The sequence below is a fragment of the Macaca thibetana genome, chromosome 4, assembly GCF_024542745.1.
Source record: "Macaca thibetana thibetana isolate TM-01 chromosome 4, ASM2454274v1, whole genome shotgun sequence".
Classification (NCBI taxonomy): Eukaryota; Metazoa; Chordata; class Mammalia; order Primates; family Cercopithecidae; genus Macaca; species Macaca thibetana.
Window position 1 is genome coordinate 96,642,166 of NC_065581.1, and position 23,069 is coordinate 96,665,234.

Genomic DNA, 23,069 nt, shown 5'->3' on the forward strand with positions numbered 1-23,069 from the left:
CTGTGTTATCATGGCTTTGTAAAGGAAAGCTTTTCTTCTTTCTGTATGAAATGGAACAATTTCAAAAGGAGATTCTCTTGAAAGATGTATTTACCCATGAAATAAGGCATAGCTCTTGGGTAATACTCTTAACTTGCTTTGGCTTTCAAATTTAAAACCCTGGAGATAACCCAAAAGTACCCTTGGGTTTACTTTTCTCATTCCTAATTTTGTATTTTTGTATCATTCCTTTTTCCCCTGATTTAACTAGCAGTAGTTTCGTCTACTGTTTTTGTTTACTCTAAGAATGATCTTTTATAATTTTTTTCCTTTTAATATATTAGCATCAGCGTTATCTATTTTAAGATCTTCTTCCTGTTTCTTTAGGCTTATTTCATGTTTCCTTCTTAGTATTATTAAATAGAATATTTCTATTATCTCTCAATTATTCAGGATATTGATTTTCTAATACATTCAAGCTTTGGTTACATTCCATATATGGTAATATTATGATGTTATTTTATAGATATTAAGTAACTGTATTTTCAGTTTCCTTTTTCACACAATAAAGTATCCACAGTTAGTTTTGTAGTTTTTATTTTTGTTACTCCTTCATTAATGCATTCAATCAACCCAGCAAATACTTAGTCCCCTTCTAGTTCATTTTGGTCACAGACTGTGTTTTGTTCTACTTCAACTACATTGTGGTTTGCTAATTAATTTCATCCCCACAGAGTCATTTTATGTTTTTAAAAAGATAAATTTCATAAATTTCACAAACATTTTATGAATTTTCCTCAGAGCTGTGTATGCAGGATAAACTAAAAAAATTTATAAATACTGCATTTCATCAAATTTAAGATTACATCTAGGATTCATCATTATTTCATATGCTATGAAAGAAACTGCCATGCTCATTTCAAAGATGTTAAAGGTGAAAATATGCATCTTAGAAGCATGAAATATAGCATATTTAATGTCAATTGCCCTCTTTCACCAAATTCAGCTAAAACAATGGCCTTTCATAATCTTTTGTTTTTCCAGAATTGTCTTGTCTTCCATACTTGTTACCTTTTCCAGATAAGAAACTCTATGACTGCTCAAGGGATCTGAGCAAGGCAAAGTGATCCCTTCTTTTAGGAGTATTTGAATTGGGAGAATAGTTTCAAAGAAGTACACTTAACTTTGTAATAATTTTATATTTGAAAAGTGAAAAAATATTTTTATAATGCTATGAATAAATGAAAGCATAATGAGAACACCATTGAAAAAAGGTAGGAGCTTTTTTTTAAGTTGAAAAACTGACAAATCAACAGTCAGCTACTTGTCAATTCTCTCAGCTTCTTTCAAAGTTTATCAGAATCTCTCTTCTCCACTACCTAAATTTTTTTTTCAGGAGCTCTAACTCCAATACCTAAACTTTTGATACTTTAATTTTGCCCAAGCAATATTTCAGTGTGTGAAAACAATGCAACATATATATAATATACACACACACATATATATATACACACACACACACATATGATCAGTTGCCTGCCTCTTTAACATGTCATCTCCACAGAATCACTTTATAGCAAGAGGAAAACCTGCTTTTCCTTAAATAGGTTACCGAGTTCATTGTTTCTTTTTTCTCCTTGCAAAGGGCTAAAAAATGAACATCAGGAACAGATCCTATTCACAGAATCGAAATTTAAATTACTTACTAATGCTTTCTTAGCATAAAAAATTATACTAAGATACCTTCTTTGTCAAGTTCTGTTCATCTTTCAACTATACAGTGGAAAGCCTACTCAATGTTCAATTAACCCCATCACGCACCTTCCTGCCTGCTTAAACAAATGTATTTAGAGATAAATGTTTTTATATTATTCTAGCTCTCACATAGTCACTGACAGAAACAAGAACTTATTCATGAAAAAGGTTCAAGAAATAGAGAAACAAAATCACTGGAAAAATACGCCTTTAAAACAAAATATAAGGCACAGGCTAATGAAATGGATAAGTTTACAGGGCACCTGCCCTATACCTTATCAATATAAAACTCCATCTAGACATAAAGTACTGGCAAGAAGAGGTTAGTAGGCAGAAACAAGCCAGACTCTCTCCTCTCCTCAGAATATTAAATCCACTCAAGATATACAGTGAATGACAAAAGACCACGACGCCAATCACCCGAAGAAATCCCAAGCAAAAGCACGCCACAACTGTCCTGAACAGGTAGCCTCACAGTCTTGAGCTGAGTCACACTTCCCGTACCTGTGCCCACTCTATCCGACCCCCTGCGGCCTAGTTAAACTAAAAATCCGAAATTAAACTCTGAAACGTTCCTTCCTGGGAGACTAAACTCTCTCCCACCCCTCCCCCTCACAGATCCTTCCCTCCCCGAAACGGGCTGGGGGCGGGGAGGGGAGTCGCCTCAGAAAAGAGCATCTTGCTTCTGGCCGCTGCAGTCTCCCCTGAGGACCCCGGCACTCGGAACTGAGCCGGGATCCAGGCCCAAGGGAGTCGCAGGCCCCGTCCTCACAGCCCCCCAAAAACCGGCCCCAGGTGAGAAGACGTAAGATCACTTACTAGTGGGAGCTCTGCCAAAAGTTCCCTGCCATGGAACACAGCTTGCCCTGATAAAAAAGCACCAGCCGGCGGAGCGGCCCGCGGAGCGACCATAGACCCAGCCCGTCCGGTAACCGCGCTCCTCGATCAAATCAGCTCGGCTCGACTCCGCTCCGCGGCGGCGACGGCGAAAGGAAGAGGATGGCCCCCTAGTCTCCTTCACGCCGGCCGACAACACTCAACTGTGCAAACCCGTTCCTATCGACAAAAGTTCCGGCCCGCGGTAGCGGAGGGAGCCGGCGGGGAGGTGCTGACCTGTGGGGGCGCTGAGATAGAAGAGAACTAGTGCTCACGAGAGCTCACGGCGGTTGGAAGACTCTCGCGAGAGCGTCTTGCCGGTTCTGGCCGGGGGCCCACGGCGCTCGGTCTCCTGTCCTCAGCACTGGAGTTGCTGAGTAGGGGTCTAACCTGGGCGAAGTGGCTGAGTTCCGGGGTTCTGTTATTACCTCTTCCAGGACTTCAAAAACAGAACAATGGCATTGTAATAAAATAAAAGATTTTGTGACTTATTTTACCTGTGATTGGAAAGAGAAATAAATGAAGATGACTTTGTTCTCACGGATCAAGTTTTTTTTGTTGTTGTTTTTGTTTTTTGTTTTTTTTACCTTGCTCTGTCGTCCAGGCTGGAGTGCAGTGGCGCGATCCCGGCTCACTGCAAGCTCCGCCTCCCGGAGTTCGAGCGATTCTCCTGCCTCAGCCTCCTTCCCGAGTAGCTGGGACTACAGGCACGCACCACCACGCCCGGCTAATTTTTGTATTTTTAGTAGAGATAGGGTTTCACCATGTTGGCCAGGATAGTCTCAAACTCCTGACCTCGTGATCCGCCCGCCTCGACCTCCCAAAGTGCTGGGATTACAGGCGTGAGCTACCGCGCACGGCCTATTTTTTACTTTTGAGACAGAGTCTGGGTCTGTCACCCAGGATGGAGTGCAGTGGCACAATCTTGGCTCACGCAACCTCTACCTTTCGAGTTCAAGTGATTCTGCTGCCTCAGCCTCCCCGGTAGCTGGGATTACGGGGATTACAGGCGCGTGCCACCACGTCCATCTAATCTTTGTATTTTTAGTGGAGAGGGGATTTCGCCAGGCTGGTCTGGAACTCCTGACCTCAGGTGATCCATTCGCCCCAGCCTCCCAAAATGCTGGAATTAACAGGCGTGTGAGCTACCAGGCCCGGCCTGGATCAAGCGATTTCTTTCTTTTTTTTTTCTTTCTTTCTTTTTTTTTTGAGACAGACTCTTGCTCTGTCACCCAGGCTGGAGTGCGGTGGCGCTATCTAGGCTTACTGCAACCTCTGCCTCCCAGGTTCAAGAGATTCTCCTGCCTCAGCCTCCCAAGTAGCTGGGACTACAGTCGCGCACCACCACGCCCAGCTAATTTTTGTATTTTTAGTAGAGGCGGGGTTTCACCATGTTGGTCAGGATGGTCTGGATCTCCTGACCTCGTCATCCGCCCACCTCTGCCTCCCAAAGTGCTGGGATTACAGGCGTGGGCAACCGCGCCAGGCCGCGATCTTAATGGAGTTCTTTTGGAGTGATAGAAAAGTGCAAACTTACAGAGCAGCGAAATCACCGGTTTTGTAAAACATCTAAAAACATTCATGCACATATGTATGCACATGTATGTATATGTTTGCACCAAATAGAAACATACTGCAAGAACCATAATTTAATTTTACAAGATGAAATGTTTTGTATTTTCCATTTCAATTTCATTGTAACAATGCATTTGTTGTAAAACTTGTAATTATTTTTCTAAATAATTGGACACGCCAGAAACTTGTTTATAGACGATCAGCATCTGAGGCAACTTAAGATAGTATTTTTAACATTGTGGATGGAGACCAATTAGGGTGTGGTAAAATTAAGTATAATCATGTTCCTAAATAGAACAGAAAATACTAGGTAAATCAGAAATAGCAAGGATATTATATTAAATTTTGTTTATATTATATACACACACAGTCAAGATGTGAAATGCATTTATTTGTATGTGAGAATTAGTCTGTGCCAGGTGTGGTGGCTCACGCCTGTAATCCCAGCACTTTGGGATGCCGAAGTGGGCAGATCACTTGAGGTCAGGAGTTCGAGACCAGCCTGGCCAACATAGTGAAACCCGGTCTCTACTAAAAATACAAAAATTAGCTGGGTGTGGTGGCGCCTGCCCGTAGTCCCAGCTACTTAGGAGACTGCAGCACAAGAATCGTTTGAACCCAGGAGGCAGAGGTTGCGGTGGGCAGAGATTGTGCCACTGAACTCCAGCCTGGGCAACACAGAGTGAGACTCCAAATCAAAAAAGAAAAAGAAAAAAGAATGAATTAGTCTGGATAAGCTACACTAGGTGAAATTGTGGTAACACCTCCCCACCCCCACCCCTAATCAGCATAGCTTACCATGAAAGTATTTTACATGTCATAGGTCACTCCCATAAAATCCCATAAAGTCAGCTTGCTCTCCTTGATGGTTGTCTTCCAGATCTGCAAGAATCTAATATTTATACATCTTTCAATTACTCCATCTTACTTCTAGGCTTAAAATCTTTCTAGAGAGAGCACAGAGGACTCATTTTACTAGCTCTTACCCAGTGTTAAGAGCCTTAAAACAGAAACAACCCAATCACCTTCTCTCATGTGCCAGAATAGACACATGCCTCCAGTTTTTAACTGTGAAGAAAGCTGAGGCCAGGCACCGTGGCTCACACCTGTACTCTCAGCACTTTGGGAGGCTGAGACAGGCGGATCACAAGGTCAGGAGATCAGACCATCTTAGTCAACATGGTGAAACCCCGTCTCCACTAAAATACAAAAATTAGCTGGGCATGGTGGCGCATGCCTGTAATCCCAGCTACTTGGGAGGCTGAGGCAGGGGAATCGCTTGAACCTGGGAGGTGGAGGTTGCAGTGAGCTGAGATCATGCCACTGCACTCCAGCCTGGGTGTGGGAGTGAGACTGTCTCAAAAAAAAGCTGAGAAATGTAGAGGAGTGTGTAGTATACTTGATGAACACTACTGTCTGTTACACGGCAGATCACAATAAAAAATATTTAAAAGGCACTACCTTAAGAAACTCCAAGCCGTGGGCTATTTCACAGATTCAGGATTTCTTCAACTCTCTCAGGGTTTGTTTTGTTTGTTTGTTTTTGTCAGCCTGGCATCCAGAAGTTAAGGATACTGCAACGAATTAGTATTACTAATGTTTTATTATAAGCGATCCTATTACACTACACTTTGTTACTGTTACTGGACTAGCACTTTTTTTTTTTTTTTTTTTGTCACCCAGGTTGGAGTGCAATGGCTTCAGGTGATTCTCTTGCCTTAGCCTCCCAAGTAGCTGGGATTACAGGTGCCTGCCACCATGCCCGGCTAATTTTTTTGTTTGTTTGTTTTTGTATTTTTAGTAGAGAAGGGGTTTCACCATGTTGGTCAGGCTTGTCTCGAACTCCTCACCTCAGATAATCCACCCACTTCAGCCTCCCAAAGTGCTGGGATTATAGGCCACCTGCAATTTTGTTTTATACCTAATTCTGCACTCTTCTTCCTACAAAACAGTGAGATCCTTCATCTTTGTATTTCCATTAGTTCAGGGTATAATGCATAGTAGGCATAGCAAATACTGGTGTTTAAATCTCTTGTAGAATTTGGGGGATGTGCTTTGATATAATATTATGGATACAAAATTATGCTGAAAAGTGAGTACTACATTTAGAATGCAAAAAGAGCCACAACAACTTACCACAGCTGTGGAAATTCAGGTCCTTTCCTTCTGTGAACTCTTTTAGGCAATTTACAATAAGTGCTACATAGAACCTCTTCCTGTTTGTGACTTGGTTTCTGCTTCCGCCAAATGCCCTGCAGCTCCCAGTGCTCATGGGGGCTGTGCAAGTCAAAGGCCTAGAGCTTAGGCTTCCTTAGTTTCAGAGTAAAGTGCTTTTGAGGGCATTCTATAAATGTAGGTTGAATTAAATTGACTTGATTCAAAAGCTAACTTCATTTAAGGATATCTCTAGTGGAATAGAGAAATTTATAAAAGCTGTTAAAATGCGTAGATATCCCAGCTTACCTGGATGCAAAAAGATCATGAGCTATCTAGTAGATTTGCCTTTTTTCATTGATAATTTTTTAAACTTTTCTTTATAATTTTATGAGTATTGTTTTTCAGGCCTCACTACCCACTAATTTAAACTTGATGAAATAAATTAATGTTGTCCCTTCCAATTTTCAACTTACCTTGTGCTTTTCAAACAGGGATGTGTTCAATAAATTCTTTTTAAAAATTTTTTATTTTTCATTTTTGTGGATACATAGTAGATGTATATATTTATGGGATACATGAGCTATTTTGACACAGGCATGCAATAAGTGATAATCACATCAGGGTAAATGGGTATCCACATCTCAAGCATTTATCCTTTGTGTTACAAACAATCCAATTATACTCTTTTAATATTTTAAAACGTCAATAAGTTCTTGATGCTAGTGTTCACTCTCTTGTGACAAGGAAGCATTTATCTTTTTCTTCTTACAGTGCTTTCTCCAGCAGCATGAATACTATTTGTGGTAAACTAGGAGCTAGAAGGTTAGTGGCTTTATTAACCTCACTTAGTTAAATAGAGGCAAGAATACCTGGAATCCGATTCTTCTGATTCACAGTGCAATAACTTTTTTACCCAACTAGACAGCTTCAACAAAACTACTATGACTAAACTGCTGTAAGCACATTATTCTAAGTTTGTAGTACAAGTTTTTCTTCTTGAACAGAATTATTGGAGATAATCTCATTTTTTAATTAAATTATTATCATAATTACTTTGCTTTGTTATTACTAGTCCTTATTGTGAAAAACATCCTCTTCTTTATGTAGTCATCCCCTGTACCTCCCTTTATTTTAGTTCTGGTATACCTGTATTTGTTGAAGATTAATACACTTCTAAATTACGGAAAAGCGTCTTTGTTTTGTGCTATAAGAGAATAGCAGACTGGGTAATTTATAATTGTCAACCTAGATAACAGAGAGAGACTCTCTAAAATAAAATGATCTTTATTCAGGAATAGGGCATTGCAATAGGAGTATGTGCGCCCTTAGTAAACTACATGGGTATTTAGGGAGGTAAGGGAACACAAAGGTTTTTAAAGAAAAAATGAAAAGGATTACATAATTGTTTTGAGATAATTTAGCCATGGCTACAAGGATCAGTTACAAAAGTGACACCAGTCCAAGGTTAGATAGGCAGTTGCTGGGCAGATATCCTCACAGAAATACTGTTTTGTGTGCAAAGTTGCTGTGGTGTTTGTGCAATGTTATGGTTTTTGCAGTAGCTTTTGTGATAGTTTTTGTTACCAGGCATTTATTTGTGAGAACCCTTCCTTCATGGCCCTTTGAGGCTCTATTTTTTATTTTTATTTTTTAACCCAAATGACTCAATTTTGATCTTGACAACTTTCACATAATGAACAGAAATTTATTAGCTCATGGGTTCTTGAGGCTGGGAAGTCCAAGATTGAGGGGCTGGCATCTGGTGAGGGCCTTCTTGCTACATCATCCCATGGCAGAAGGACAAAGAGAAGATGAGAGAGAGAGAGAGAGAGAGAGAGAGAGAGAGAGAGCGCAAGAGAGCACAAGATAGGGCCAAACTCATCCTTTTATAAGGAACCCATTCCCAGGATAACAGCATTAATCCATTCATGAGGGCAGAGGCCTCATAACCTAATCACTTCTCATTGGGGATCAAGTTTTTAACATATAAACTTTGAGGGATATATTCAAACCATAGTATAAAGTGTATTAGTTACGAAATCAGTCTCTAGACTGACGAGATTCAAATAATAGCTCTGCCACTTACCAGTTGTCTAACCCTGGTCAAACTACTTAGTCACTCTGAGCCTCAGTTTCTTAATCTGTAAAACAGGGATAATTATTGGTAAGTCATAGGGTTGTGGTGAAGTTTAAATGAACTTAAATGAAATTAGAATAGTGCCTAATACATAATAAGAGCTCAATAACTGTTAGCTTTTTTTATTATTACTATTTAGAACAAATCTAGACTCTGTAACATGGACTCTAAAGAACTCTGTTTTCAGAGATGAGGAAGATCTCTTTGTATCTAGCTTGATACAAGGAGGAACGTGCTCTTTTAATACAAGCCTTTGACACTATAATGCAGTTGTATTCTGCAGGGAACAATAATCAAATACGTTGGGTTAAAATATGCCAGCTTACTCATGCCATTAGATATTTGTTCTGCCCTTTTCACTCCTAGATTTGGTGTCCCCAGACATTTGGAGAGATTCCAGAATTCACCTTTCATTTTTGGTTAGTCTAGAATGACCTTCGAGAGAACAAAATGTATCAATAAGAAATCTTAGAGCTAGATCTCTGCAATCCTATTGTCTGGAGATTCCCAGGATCAGGAAATGGCCCACAAACAAGATTTACCAGAACAAGAAGTGTCCAAATAATTGGTGATACAAGAAGATGATACAGCTGGGGAAGCCTGTCTGGATTGTGATGTAACTAAAAGTTTACGCCAAGTTATTATATTAGTTTGCTTTAAAAGATGGTATTAAGAAAGGAAAATTTATGGAATCCATAAATAGAGGTCAGAAAATCATATTTTGGCAGGGTGTCTGTGTTCATTTCCCATTGTTGCTATAAAAAATTGCCTTATTTTACAGTTCTGGAGGTCAGAAGTCCCAAGTGTCATCCTTTTCTTTCACTGGTGTGCCACAGCAAGATGGTGGTACAGTTTTCCAAGAAGAGGAAGTTTGTCGCTGATGGTATCTTCAAAGCTGAACTGAATGAAGTTCTCATTCAGGAGCTGGCTGAAGATAACTACTCTGGAGTTGAGGTCTGAATTACACCAACTAGGACAGAAATCATTACCTTAGCCACCAGAACACAGAATGTTCTTGATGAGAAGGTCTGGCAGATCAGGGAATTGACTGCTGTAGTTCAGAAGAGGTTTGGCTTTTCAGAGGGTAAAGTAGAGCTTTATGCTGAAAAGGTGTCCACAAGAGTCATGTGCAGTTGCCCAGGCAGAGTCTCTGTGTTACAAACCCCTCGGAGGGCTTGCTGTGCAGAGGGCCTGCTATGGTGTGCTATGGTTCATCATGGAGAGTGGGACCAAAGGCTTCAAGGTCATTGTGTCTGGGAAACTCTGAGGACAGAGGGCTAAATTCATGAAGTTTGTGGATGGCCTGATGATCCATAGCTGGGACCCTGTTAATACTATGTTGACACCACTGTGCACCATGTGCTGCTCCAACAGGGTGTGCTGGGCATCAAGGTGAAGATCATGCTGCCCTGGGAACCAGCTGGTAAGATTAGCCCTAGGAAGCCCCTGCCCGACCACATGAGCATCGTGGAACCCAAAGATGAGATACTCTCCACCACCCCCATCTCAGAACAGAAATGTAGGAAGCCAGAGCCACCTACCATGTCCCAGCCAGTCCCCACAGCATAACAGGGTCTCCTTAGCAGCTGTGTCTGGAGTCTGGATGTTGTTCTGTAAAGAACTTTAATAAAATCTTGTACAAAGACAGAAAAAAGTCCTAAAGTTGTAGATGTGTCTCACTATGCTAAAATTAAGGTGTCAGCAGGGCTGTATTCCTCTATAAAGAATCTAGAGGATAATCTGTATTCTTGCCTTTTCCAGCTTCTAGAGGTTCCCACATTTCTTGGCTCATGGCTCCCTTCATCTTCAAAGCCAGCCATGGCCAGTTGAGTCTTTCTCATATTGCGTCACTCTAAATTGTACCTCCTTCTTCCACATTTCAAGTACCCTTGTGATTACTACCGTGGGCCTACCTGGATAATCTAGGATAATTTTCTTATTTTAAATTCAGCTCACTAGCAACCTAAATTCCATCTGCAACCTTAATTTCTCCCTGCCATGTAACATAACATATTCACAAGTTCTGGGGATTAAGATGAGGACTTCTTTGGGGACTATTATTTTGACTACTACAGTGTCTTCAGAGTGTTCATCAGCTCTAGCCCACAGACTTAAGTATCTAGGCTCTTCAGCATGTATGTTCTTAAGATACAATGGATGCATCAGATTGTAATAACTTGATAGCACTAACTTCAACCAACTTCTATTGATCTAATTTTATACTTACGAAGCAATCTTTGAATAATAATTTGGTTTCCCACATTAATTTGCCTATGGAAATATAATGCTATGAGCAATTTAAAAAGTATTTAGTCAACTGGCAATTATCTTTATAAATCAATTAATTTGCATTCTTTTTTCTTTTTTTTTTTTAACTCTAATCCCATGACAGATTATATATTAGGTTTTTTGCAGGTTTTTTTTTTTTTTTTTTTTTTTTTTTTTTTTTTACAGATGGGGTCTCACTATGTTGCCCAGGCTGGTCTCAAACTCCTAGGTTCAAGTGATCCTCCTGCCTCAGCCTCCAAAAGTGTTGGGATTTACAGGTGTGAGCCACTGCGCCTGGTTGGGTTTTCAATGTATGAGTTTCTATGAGCTTCATCAATGTGTTTACACCCAAGAGGTAGACAAGACTTAGTAATCTGGCAGCTCATGTTTCTGAGTCTGCAAAAATAAAGACCAGATCTGCAAACTCTGGGGAAGTCTATCTGTCTAGTGGTCTTCTGAAATGATTGATTTTGATGTACTTTTCAAACTAAAGCTTAGAATGGATCTCACTTTCTGGCTATAAACTGGATACTCCCCTAACTTCTTTCATTACATTATTTATCCCTGCAGCATTGGTCAATTCTCTTCCTTGTTTTTATTCATTTTCTTTTTCACATCTACATACTATAATTGAACTTTTCTGGTGCAAAGTAACTTCCATAAATTTACAGTTCATTAAAAAAAGAAACGTGGATTGGCGCTAGAATTGTAACTAGAAAACTGTCTGGAATTGAGGCCTACTTCTTTTTGTGTATTTCCTGTTTTCCTTTTCCAACTGGCCTATACTATGTTCCCATTCTGTTTATTTTCTGTCTGCTTCATAGTCTCTGCATTGTAACTTTAGTTTGTATGCTCTTAGTTTTTCTCTTCATCATGAACTTTTAGCCTTAATTCCATTCTGCCTCATTCTCTCCTTATTTCCTTTGTTTATATAGATAGAGGTTTCACACTAAAAAAAAAAAAAAAAAAAAAAAAAAAGTGTCTAGGGCCCCATACAACTAGGGACAGCCCTGATGAGAACAACCATAATTGGCTTAGGATGGTTGGTGGTCCTCAATCTTGACTGTGCTTTAGACTTACTTGAGGGTGCTTCTAAAACAATCTTTTTCAGACTTGATTTCCAGACCAAATTTCCTCTGTAGAAGAAATACACATACAAACATATTTATATGCCTGTGTACTTATTTATATCTAAGGAAGAAGAAATAAGTGGAAGAATATACATCAAGACATTGAAATGACAATGGGAACAACCACATGATAATGAGAAACAACTATATTAGAGTACTCCAGAGAAACAGAACCAATAGGAGATTATATATATAATTGGCTCATTTGATTATAGAAGCTGAGAAATCCCACAACCTGCCACCTTCAAGCTGGAGATCCAGAAAAGCCAGTTGTGTATTTCCAGTTCAAGCCTGAGGACTTGACAACCAGGAGCACTGATGTCCAAGGGCAGGAGGAGATGGATGTCCAGACTCCAGAAAAGAGAGTGAATTGACCCTTCCTCTGTCTTTTTGTTCTGTTTAATCATGCAACAGTTTGGATGATGCCCACCACATTGATGAGGGCTATCTTCTTTACTCAGTCGACTGATTCAAATCTCTTCCTACTATGTCCTTTTTCTCTTCCAGGAGAAAAAACTTCATAGCCTCACCTAGCGATAATGTTCTACCAGTTACCTGGGCATGCTTAGCCTAGTCAAGTTGACTCCTAAAACTAACCATCCATAACAAACAAACAGTATAGTACTTTAACCCAAATAATAAAACAAATATACCTGGATCTATGCTGACATACATATGTAAATATATGATTAAGTAAATAAATAAATAGGTAAAAGATAAATCTTCCTTACTAAAGAATTCCAAATAATACATGCAGACAGTTTCCCCTCCAGAGATGTAACTTAAAGCTTCACCCCTTCAGTATGGGCTGAATTTAGTGTCTTGCTTCCAAACAATAGATTATGTAAAGAGAAAAAATAGTAACTTTACAGCAGAGACCCCTGGCATACACTACCTGAACAAAGCAATCAGGGTTAGCATCAACAGTGATAAGTCATGTTGGTAGTATGTATTCCTGACATGATTGATAAGAAGAGAACTTTACCTTTACCTCTGTGGTATTCCTCTTAAAAGTCTGTAACCCTATAACTAGTCATGAGAAAAAAAAACATCATCAGACAAACCCAAATTTAAGGACATTAGACGAAACATCTGACCAGCACTATTCAAAAATATCCAGGTCATCAAAAACAAGTAAAGACTGAGAAACTGTCACAGACCAGAGGCGAATAAGGAGACTTAATGGCTAAATGTAATGTGGTATCCTGCATGGGATCCTGGAACAGAAAAAAGACGTAGTAGGAAAAATTGGTGAAATTTGAATTAACTGGGAAAATTGATTAATAGTCATGAACCAATAACACTCTCTCAATTTTAACAAATGTGCCATAGTTATGTTAATATTAGAGGAAACTGGGTAAAAGACATACAGGCACTCTCTGTGCTATCTTTATAACTTTTCTGTAAATTTAAATTAAATTATTCCAAAATAAAACGTTCGATATAGTTTGGATATTTGTCCCTGCCCAAATCTCATGTTGAAATGTAATCTTCATCGTTGGCGGTGGGGCCTGGTGGGAGGTGTTTGGGTCATGGGGGAGGATCCCTCTTGGCTTGGTGCTGTCCTCATGATAGTGAATGAGTTTTGATGAGATCTGTTCCTTGTAAAGCGTGGCCCTCCAGCCTCCACCTCTTGCTCCTGTTCTCGCTATGTGATGTGCAAGCTTCTGCTCCACCTTCTGCCATGAGTAAAATCTCCCTGAAGCCTCCCCATAAGCCAAGAGATGCCTGCTCTGTACAGCCTGCAGAACCGTGAGCCAGTTAAACCTATTTTTTAAAATAAATTACTCAGTCTCAGGTATTTCTTTATAGCAACACAAGAGTGGCCAATACAAAGTTTACTTTAAAAATATACTCCAGGCCAGGTGTGGTGGCTCATGCCCGTAATCCCAGCACTTCGGGAGGCTGAGGTGGGGAGATCACTTGAGGTCAGGAATTTGAGACCAGTCTGGCCAACATGGTGAAACTAAAAATACTAAAAATACTCTCTACTAAAAATACAAAATTAGGTAGGCATGGTGGCATGCGCCCGTAATCCCAGCTACTTTGGGAGCCTGAGGCAGTAGAATCGCTTGAACTTGGGAGGCAGAGATTGAACCGGGATCATGCCACTGCACTCCAGCCTGGGTGACAGACAGAGACTCTATCTCAAAAAAAATTTTATATATATATGTGTGTGTGTGTGTGTGTGTGTATGTATATATGTGTGTATATATATGCATATATGTGTCTGTGTGTGTGTGTGTGTGTGTGTGTATATATATATGTATATATTCCAAAGATGCTGAGGTGTGGGTTGGTACGGCATCTCACTTGCCTGAGTCTGAGGGCTGCATTGATTCCCATTTACCTTGTATGTGGTTAGTTTAGGCATGGGCAAGTGACAATTCTAGCCAATGCCATAGAGGGGAAGTCTGCTGAGAATGTATGAGCAAGGTCTTAAACTAAACTATTTGGAGGAAAAAAAATCAGTCTGTTTTCTGCTACTGATTGTTGTGTCTATAGTGAGCGGTGATTTTGCCCCCACTCTCCATGGGACTTTTGGCATTGACTGAAGAGTGAAGACACTTTTGCTTTTTGTAACTGTGGGGAGAGTGCTATGGGCATCTACTGGGTAGAAAACAGGGATGCTGCTAAACATTCCACAATGCACAGGACAGCCCCCCATAACAATGAATGATTCAGCCCCAAATACCAACTTCCAAAGTTAAGAAACTGCTGTATGTGATCACTGTTGTATGGCAGATGTGCTATGACTGTGAAGACAAGGCTGAGGATGACAGAACCAAAGCGCACACAAAAAAATTAGTTCATGGTGACAATGTTGAGGAACCATTGAATTAAACAACCTCTCACATGCCTATACCTGGACTCTTTTTTTTTTTTTTTTTTTTTTTTAGTTGATTTGGCAGGTGAGTTGTTACACAGTCCTTAGTGGATTCCAACTTCCATGGTCACTGTCCTGCTTGGACTCTTTTTAGGTGAAAATAAATCTCTTTATTGTTTAAAAACTCTGTTGGCATTTATTTGCAGACAAGAGCATTCTAATTGACATAGAAAAAGAAGGAGTACAACAAATTTTGTGGGGCTACAAGCACAGGGTGTCCCAGGGAGGGGAAAAATTAGAATGATACAAATTCTAACTGAAATTCCACTTGCTCTGAGAAGTCACCAAAATAACTTTCTGTGTTGTCAAGACAGACGCTCAGCTGAACACTTCCATCACAGTAAGCTATGCTGATTTTATTTGCTCCACTTATCAGGATTTAGAACAAAACTTTTTTGAAAGTGACTTGAAATCAGGGAACATTGTTAAAGAGTTTATATATTCTTTGAGGAAACCACTCCCAAACTTTTCTGTTCAAAGACGTTTAGGTTTTTTTGTTTGTTTGTTTTTGTTTTTTGGAGACAGTTTCACTCTTACTGCCCAGGATAGAGTGCAATGGCACAATCTCAGCTCACCACAGCCTCTGCCTCCCTGGTTCAAGCAATTCTCCCGCCTCAGCCTCCTGAGTAGCTGGGATTATAGACATGTGCCAACACCCCTGGCTCATTTTGTATTTTTAGTAGAGACAGGGTTTCTCCATGTTGGTCAGGCTGGTCTCAAACTCCCGATCTCAGGTGATCCACCCGCCTTGACCTCCCAAAGTGCTGGGATTACAGGTGTGAGCCACCATGCCCGGCCAGATGTTTAGTTTTTTATTAAAAATTTTAAAATATACATTTGTTCTTTGTACTAACCAAGAAGCACTGATCTTCAAAGACATTTAAAGTGCTGAAAAGGAAAAAATGATATAATCTCTTTAAATTTGCAATTTAGGCTGGATGCAGTGGCTCATGCCTGTAATCCCAACACTTTGAGAGGCCAAGGAAGGAGAATTGCTTGAGCCCAGCAGTTCAAGACTAGCCTGGGCAACAAAGCAAAACCCCATCTCTAGAAAAAAATTAAGCCTGGCCAACATGGTGAAACCCCATCTCTACCAAAAAATATAAAAATTAGCCAGGTGTGGGGGTGCGTGCCAGTCCCAGCTACTGGGGAGGCTGATGTGGGAGAATCACTTGAACCCGGGAGGCAGAGGTTGTAGTGAGCCGAGATTGCCCCGTTGCACTCTAGCCTGGGCAATAGAGAGAGAGAGAGACCCTGTCTTAAATGAATGAGTGAATGAATATATAAAATAAAAATAAAAATAAAAATAAATTAGCCAGGCTCAGTGGCACACAACTCTAGTCTTAGCTATTTAGGTCTGAGGCAGGAGGGTGCCTTGAGTCCAGGAGTTTGATGTTGCAGTGAGCTATGATTGCACAACTGTACTTCAGCCTGGGTGACAGAGCGAGACCCTGACTAAAAAAAAAAAAATATTGCAACTTAGAAGAAACATTTTTGGGCCAGGCGTGGTGGCTCATGCCTGTAATCCTAGCACTTTGGGAGGCCAAGACAGGCAGATCACAAGGTCAGGAGATTGAGACGATCCTGGCTAACACGATGAAACCCCATCTCTACTTAAAAAAATACAAAAAAATTAGCCTGGCATGGTGGGTGCTTGTAGTCCCAGCTACTCAGGAGGCTGAGGCAGAATTACTTGAACCCGGGAGGCGGAGGTTGTAGTCAGCTGAGATTGCACCACTGCACTTCAGAGCGGTGACAGAACAAGACTCTGTCTCAAAGAAAAAAAAAATTTACAATTGAAGTTGGAAAATAATTTTTTTAATATACTTTAAGTTCTAGGGTACATGTACACAACGTGCAGGTTTGTTACATATGTATCCATGTGCCATGTTGGTGTGCTGCACCCATTAACTCGTCATTTACATTAGGTATATCTCCTAATGCAATCCCTCCCTCGTCCCCCAACCCCATGACAGGCCCTGGTGTGTGATGTTCCCCTTCCTGTGTCCAAGTGTTCTCATTGTTCAATTCCCACCTATGAATGAGAACATACAGTGTTTGGTTTTCTGTCCTTGCAATCGTTTGCTCAGAATGATGGTTTCCAACTTCATCCATGTCCCTGTAAAGGACATGAACTCATCCTTTTTTATGGCTGCATAGTATTCCATGGTGTATATGTACCACATTTTCTTAATCCAGTCTATCACTGATGGACATTTGGGTTGATTCCAAGTCTTTACTATTGTGAATAGTGCCACAATAAACATACATGTGCATGTGTCTTTACAGCAGCATGATTTATAATCCTTTGGGTATATACCCAGTAATGGGATGGCTGGGTCAAATGGTATTTCTAGTTCTAGATCCTTGAGGAACCGCCACACTGTCTTCCACAATGGTTGAACTAGTTTACAGTCCCACCAACAATGTAAAAGCGTTCCTATTTCTCCACATCCTCTCCAGCACCTGTTGTTTTCTGACTTTTTAATGATCGCCATTCTAACTGGTGTGAGATGGTATCTCATTGTGGTTTTGATTTGCATTTCTCTGATGGCCAGTGATGATGAGCATTTTTTCATGTGTCTGTTGGCTGCTTAAATGTCTTCTTTTGAGAAGTGTCTGTTCATATCCTTTGCCTACTTTTTGATGGGGTTGTTTGATTTTTTTCTTGTAAATTTGTTTAAGTTCTTTGTAGATTCTGGATATTAGCCCTTTTTCAGATGGGTAGATTGCAAAACTTTTCTCCTATTCTGTAGGTTGCCTGTTCACTCTGATGGTAGTTTCTTTTGCTGTGCAGAAGCTTTTTAGTTTAATTAGATCCCATTTATCAATTTTGGCTTTTGTTGCCATTGCTTTTGGTGTTTTAGACATGAAGTCCTTGCCCATGCCTATGTCCTGAATGGTATTGCCTAGGTTTTCTTCTAGGGTTTTTATGGTTTTAGTTCTAACATTTAAGTCTTTAATCCATCTTGAATTAATTTTTGTGTAAGATGTAAGGAAGGGATCCAGTTTCAGCTTTCTACATATGACTCGCCAGTTTTCCCAGCACCATTTATTAAACAGGGAATCCTTTCCCCATTTCTTGTTTTCGTCAGGTTTGTCAAAGATCAGATGGTTGTAGATGTGTGGTATTATTTCTGAGGGCTCTGTATACCATTGGTCTGTATCTCTGTTTTGGTGGAAAATAATTTTTATGTGAATTATTAAAACAGTGGGTAAATGGGAATAGATAAAAAAGGAGAAAAAGCTGTTATATTTTTGTGTTTTTCTCCCTTTTTCTAATGTGATAGGAGGGGGAAATCAAGGCATATTGAGCATAGTGAAAGGTTTAAATGATCTTACAGGAACTATTTCTTTAAGAAGAGACAATTAGTGACAACACTGGAGGCAAGAAGATCAGGCTCCTATGGCCAGGGCCTTGGATGTGCTAGTTAAAATTTTCCTTAATATGAAAGCCATGATTTAGTCAAGTTATGATAAAAACAATACTTGAATTTGGTAAGCTAGTGATACCACTTTTTATCTAGGATTTTATTTTATATAATGCTACCTTTCCTCACAAATTGTAAAGCTAGTAGAAACACATTTAATCTCACTAGCCTTTTAATGCACATTATTAAAAACAGAAATCCTTATTCAGCTCCTGGGTAATAAATTCTTTTTTTTTTTTTTTGAGATGGAGTCTCGCTCTGTCACCCAGGCTGGAGTGCAGTGGCGCAATCTCGTCTCATTGTAAGCTCCACCTCCTGGGTTCACGCCATTCTCCTGCCTCAGCCTCCTGAGTAGCTGGGACTACAGGTGCCCGCCACCATGCCTGGCTAATTTTTTTGTGTTTTTAGTAGAGACGGGGTTTCACCATGTTAGCCAGGATGGTCTTGATCTCCTGACCTTGTGATCCGCCCACCTCAGCCTCCCAAAGTGCTGGGATTACAGGCATGAGCCACCGCGCCTAGTCTTAAATTCTTGATCTACCTATGTAAAAATCTAACTCAGCAGTAAAAATCTAACTCAGCAGTAAACGTCTAACTCAGCTACCTGAAATGTTACCATAGTTAATGACAGTTACACGCACACATTTTATTTAGTCCTATTAACAAGCCTATTAAGGAGGTACTATTATGATGCTCTTTTTATGGACAAGAAAACTTAGGCTGAGAGAGGTTAAATAACATGCCCAAGTCCACATAGGCATGAGCACACTTTGGAGACATTGTGGGTTCATTTCCACATCACCGTAATAAAGCAAATATTGCAATAAAGCAAGCCACACAATTATTTTTTGGTTTCTCTGTGCACATAAAAGTTATGCTTACAGTATATTGTGGTCTATTAAGTATGGAATAGCATTATGTCTAAAAAACAATGTGTATACCTCAAACAAAAAATACTTTTGGCCTGGTGCAGTGGCTCATGCCTGTAATCCCAGCACGTTGGGAGTCCAAGGCAGGTGGATCATGAGGTTAAGAGATGGAGACCATCCTGGCCAACATGGTGAAACACCATCTTTACTAAAAATACAAAAATTAGCTGGGTGTGGTGACACACACCTGTAATCCTAGCTACTTGGGAGGCTGAAGCATGAGAATTGCTTGAACCTGGGAAACAGAGGTTGCAGTGAGCGGAGATCATGCCACTGCACTCCAGCCTGGCAACACAGAGACTGTCAAAAAAAAAAAAAAAAAAAAAAAAAAAAGCCCCAAAAAGCAAAAAACAAAAAACAAACAAAAAAAATCTTCATTTTTGAGACAGAGTCTCACTCTATCACCCAGGCTGGAATGCAGTGGCATGATCTCTGCTCACTGCAACCTCCATTTCCCAGGTTCAAGCAATTCTCATGCTTCAGCCTCCCAAGTAGCTAGGATTACAGGTGTGTGTCACCACACCCAGCTAATTTTTGTATTTTTAATAGAAATGGGATTTCACCACGTTGGCCAGGCTGGTCTCACAATCCTGACCTCAGATGATCTGCTCACCTTTGCCTCCCAAAGTGCTGGGCTTACAGGCATGGGCCACAACGCCTGGCCAAAAAATACCTTACTGGGAAAAATTCTAATGATCACCTGAGACTTCAGTGGGTCCTAACTTTTTTGCTGGTGGAGAGTCTTGCCTTGATGTTAATGGCTGCTGCCTGATCAGGGTAGTGATTGCTGAAGGTTGGGGTGGCTGTGGTAATTTTTTAAAACTAAGACAACTTATGATTTGCTTTATTCATAGTATACTTACTGCAGTGTTCTGATTTGAAAGGTATGTGTTTATTATTACACATTTGTGGGTACAGCGAATTTGTTAATTATGTGGTTAAATATTTTCTATTCTTACTGGTCTTTTTGTCTGCTTTTTTCTATCAGTTACTATGAGAGGTGTGTTAAAATCTCTCTAAAAAAAGAAAGGAAGGAAGGAAAGAAGGAAGGAAGAAAGAAAAAGAAAGAAAGAAAGGAAGGAAGGAAGGAAGGAAGGAAGAAAGGAGGGAGGGAGGGAGGGAGACAACCATGAAGTTTGCTGCATCAGTGGACTCTTCCTTTCACAAAACATTTTTCTGTAGCATGCTATGCTGTTTGATAGCATTTTACTCAGTAGAACTGCTTTCAAAATTGTAGTCAGTCCTCTCAGGCCTTGCCAATACTTTATCAACTAAGTTTATGGAGTATTGTAATTCCTTTGTTGTCATTTAAACAATGTTCACAGCATCTTCACCAGGAATAGATTCCGTCTCAAGAAACCACTTTCTTTGAGCATTTATAAGAGGTAACTCCTTATCTGTTCAAGTCTGATCATGAGTTGCAGCAATTCAGTCACATTTTTAAGCTGCATTTCTAGTTCTCTTGCTAGTTCCACCACACCTGCACATCCTTCCTCTACTGAAGTCTTGAACCCCTCAGAGTCATATATGATGGTTGGAATCAACTTTTTCCAAACTCCTGTGAATAACATGATGATATTTCAGCCTCCTCCCATGAGTTACAATTTTTTTTTAACACTTTAACTTTTACTTTTTTTTTTTTTTTTTTGAGACAGAGTCTTGTTCTGTTGCTCAGGCTAGAGTGCAGTGGCACAATCCCAGCTCCTGCAACTTCCACCTCTTGGGCTAAAATGATCCTCCCAACTCAGCCTCTGAGTAGCTGAGACTACTGGTGCATGCCACCATGACCAGCTAATTTTTGTATTTTTTATAGAGATGAGGTTTCACCATTTTGCCCAGACTGGTCTCGAACTTCTGTGCTCAAGCGATCCACCCACCTTGGCCTCCCAAAGTGCGGGGATTACAGGTGTGAGCTACCATACTCAGCCCACAAATGTTCTTAATGGCTATGACAAATGATGAATCCTTTCCAGAAGATTTTCAATTTACACTGCCAAGATCCATCAGAGGAATCACTATTTATGGCAGCTACAGCCTTAAGAAATATAGTTATTAAATAATAAGACTTGAAAGTAAAAATTAACTGTGTGATCCATGGGCTGCAAAATAGATGTTGTATTAGCAGGTATGAAAACAACATTAATCTCCTAATACATCTTCATCAGAGCTCTTGGGTGACCAGGTACATTGTCACAATGAGCAGTAATATTTTGAAACAAATCTTTTTTTTTTAAGCAGTAGGTCTCAACATGGGCATAAAATATTCAGTAAACTATGCTGTAAATAAATGTGCAGTCATCCAAGCTTTGTTGTTTCATTTATAGAGCACAGGCAGAGTAGATTTAGCTAATTCTTAAGGGCCCTAGGATTTTCAGAATGGTCAGTGAGCATTGGCTTCCACCCAAAGTTAGCTGCATTAACCCGTAACAAGGGAGTCAGCCTGTCCTTTAAAGTTTGAAGCCAGGCATTGATTTCTCTCTAGCTATGAATATCCTAGATGGCATCTTCTTCCAATAGAAGGCTGTTTCACCTACATAGAAAATCTATCGTTGAGTATAGCTACCTTCATCAGCAATCTTAGGTAGATCTTCTGGATAGCTTCCTGCAGCTTCTACATCAGCACTTACTGCTTCACCTTGCACTTTTATGTTTTGGAGGCCACATCTTTCCTTAAATCTCATGAGCCAACCTCTGCTAGCTTCAAACTTTTCTTCTGCAGCTTCCTCACCTCTCTACCCTTCACAGAATTAAAGAGAGTTAGGGCTTTGCTCTGGAGTAAGCTTTGGTTTAAGGGCATATTGTGGCTAGTATGATTTTCTATTCAGACCACTCAAACTTTCTCTGCATCAGTAATAAGGCTGTTCTGCTTTCCTATCATTTGTATGGTCACAGGAACAATACTTTTAGTTTTCTTCAAGAACTTTTCCTTTGCATTCACAACTTGGCTAATGGTTTGGTGTAGGAGGCCAAGCTTTGAGCCTGTCTTGGCTTTCCACATGCCTTCCTCACTAAGCTTACCATTTCTAGCTTTTCATATAAAATGAGAGACTTGCAACTCTTCTTTTCATTTGAACACTTTCACTTTTCACCCTACACTTAAGAGGCCATTGTAGGGTGTAGCTGACCTAATTTCGACATTGTTGTGTCTCAGGGAATAGGGAGGCCAGAGGAAAGAGGAAGTGATGGGGACTGTCAATTTGTAGAGCAGTCAGAACACACACATTTATCGATTGTGTTTGCTGACTTATATGAATATGGTTCACAGAGCCCTCAAACAATTACAACAATAACACCACAGATTACTGATCGCAGATCACCATAACAGATAAATGGCACCAACAGATGTACTCAACGCAGAGTTGCCACACACTTTCCATAGTAAACAGCACAATATCTCTGAAGCACAATAAAATGAAGTGTGGCTGTAGAATGCTGGAGCCAGGAAGTAATTCCAGACTGTGTGCCTAGACTGTGTATGTCTTCTATATTATACTGATAGTGCCAAGAAGGAACAAAGCGGGTATGTGTCAACGTTGAACATATTAAGGACCAGCAAATAGCACACTTCCACAGGCCTTCCTACTGTGCTGAGCTACTAATAGGTCCTCAATAGATATTTATCGGTTAAGTTTAAAAAATTTTTTCCTGTTGCGGAATGGTGGGCAGAACGCTGAGCTGAGTATCAGACCTGGATGCTAACAAGGGCTCCTCTATTAACCAACTATGTGGTTTTGGATAAGTTACTTATCTGAGGCTCATTTTAAAAATTAGAATAATAATAACTGCTAGGCCTACTTCCTAATATTGGGATTATGTATGGAATTCTTCAGAAAATGTGATTTCTTAAAAAACAAATGAAAAGCTTTACAGACTCAAATTCTAAGTTCAAAGAGGCCCACTAGACAGGGTACCACACTTCTGAAAAAAACAGCTCAACCTCTTAAT

The 23,069-nt window shown here is 40.1% G+C and overlaps 2 protein-coding genes and 1 pseudogene across 3 annotated transcripts in view; 2 read left to right on the forward strand and 1 right to left on the reverse strand.

The window, feature by feature from the left end:
* The window catches only part of TSTD3 (thiosulfate sulfurtransferase like domain containing 3), a 56,494-nt gene extending 44,471 nt beyond the window's left edge, over nucleotides 1–12,023 (forward strand). Inside the window, exon 3 of the mRNA XM_050786602.1 lies at nucleotides 11,944–12,023. Coding sequence (XP_050642559.1) covers nucleotides 11,944–11,956 — 13 coding nt within the window. The 3' untranslated portion in view covers nucleotides 11,957–12,023. The remainder of the gene's footprint in view (nucleotides 1–11,943) is intronic.
* CCNC (cyclin C) overlaps nucleotides 1–23,069 on the reverse strand; it is a 165,886-nt gene that overhangs the window by 23,521 nt on the left and 119,296 nt on the right. Inside the window, exon 2 of one of the 2 annotated variants that reach the window (XM_050786601.1) lies at nucleotides 2,554–2,712. In XM_050786601.1, coding sequence (XP_050642558.1) covers nucleotides 2,554–2,585 — 32 coding nt within the window. In that variant the 5' untranslated portion in view covers nucleotides 2,586–2,712. Of the gene's footprint in view, nucleotides 1–2,553; nucleotides 2,838–23,069 lie in introns of those variants that run through there. The other variant, XM_050786600.1, reaches the window with a different exon arrangement.
* LOC126952188 (40S ribosomal protein S3-like) lies at nucleotides 9,310–10,048 on the forward strand (annotated as a pseudogene).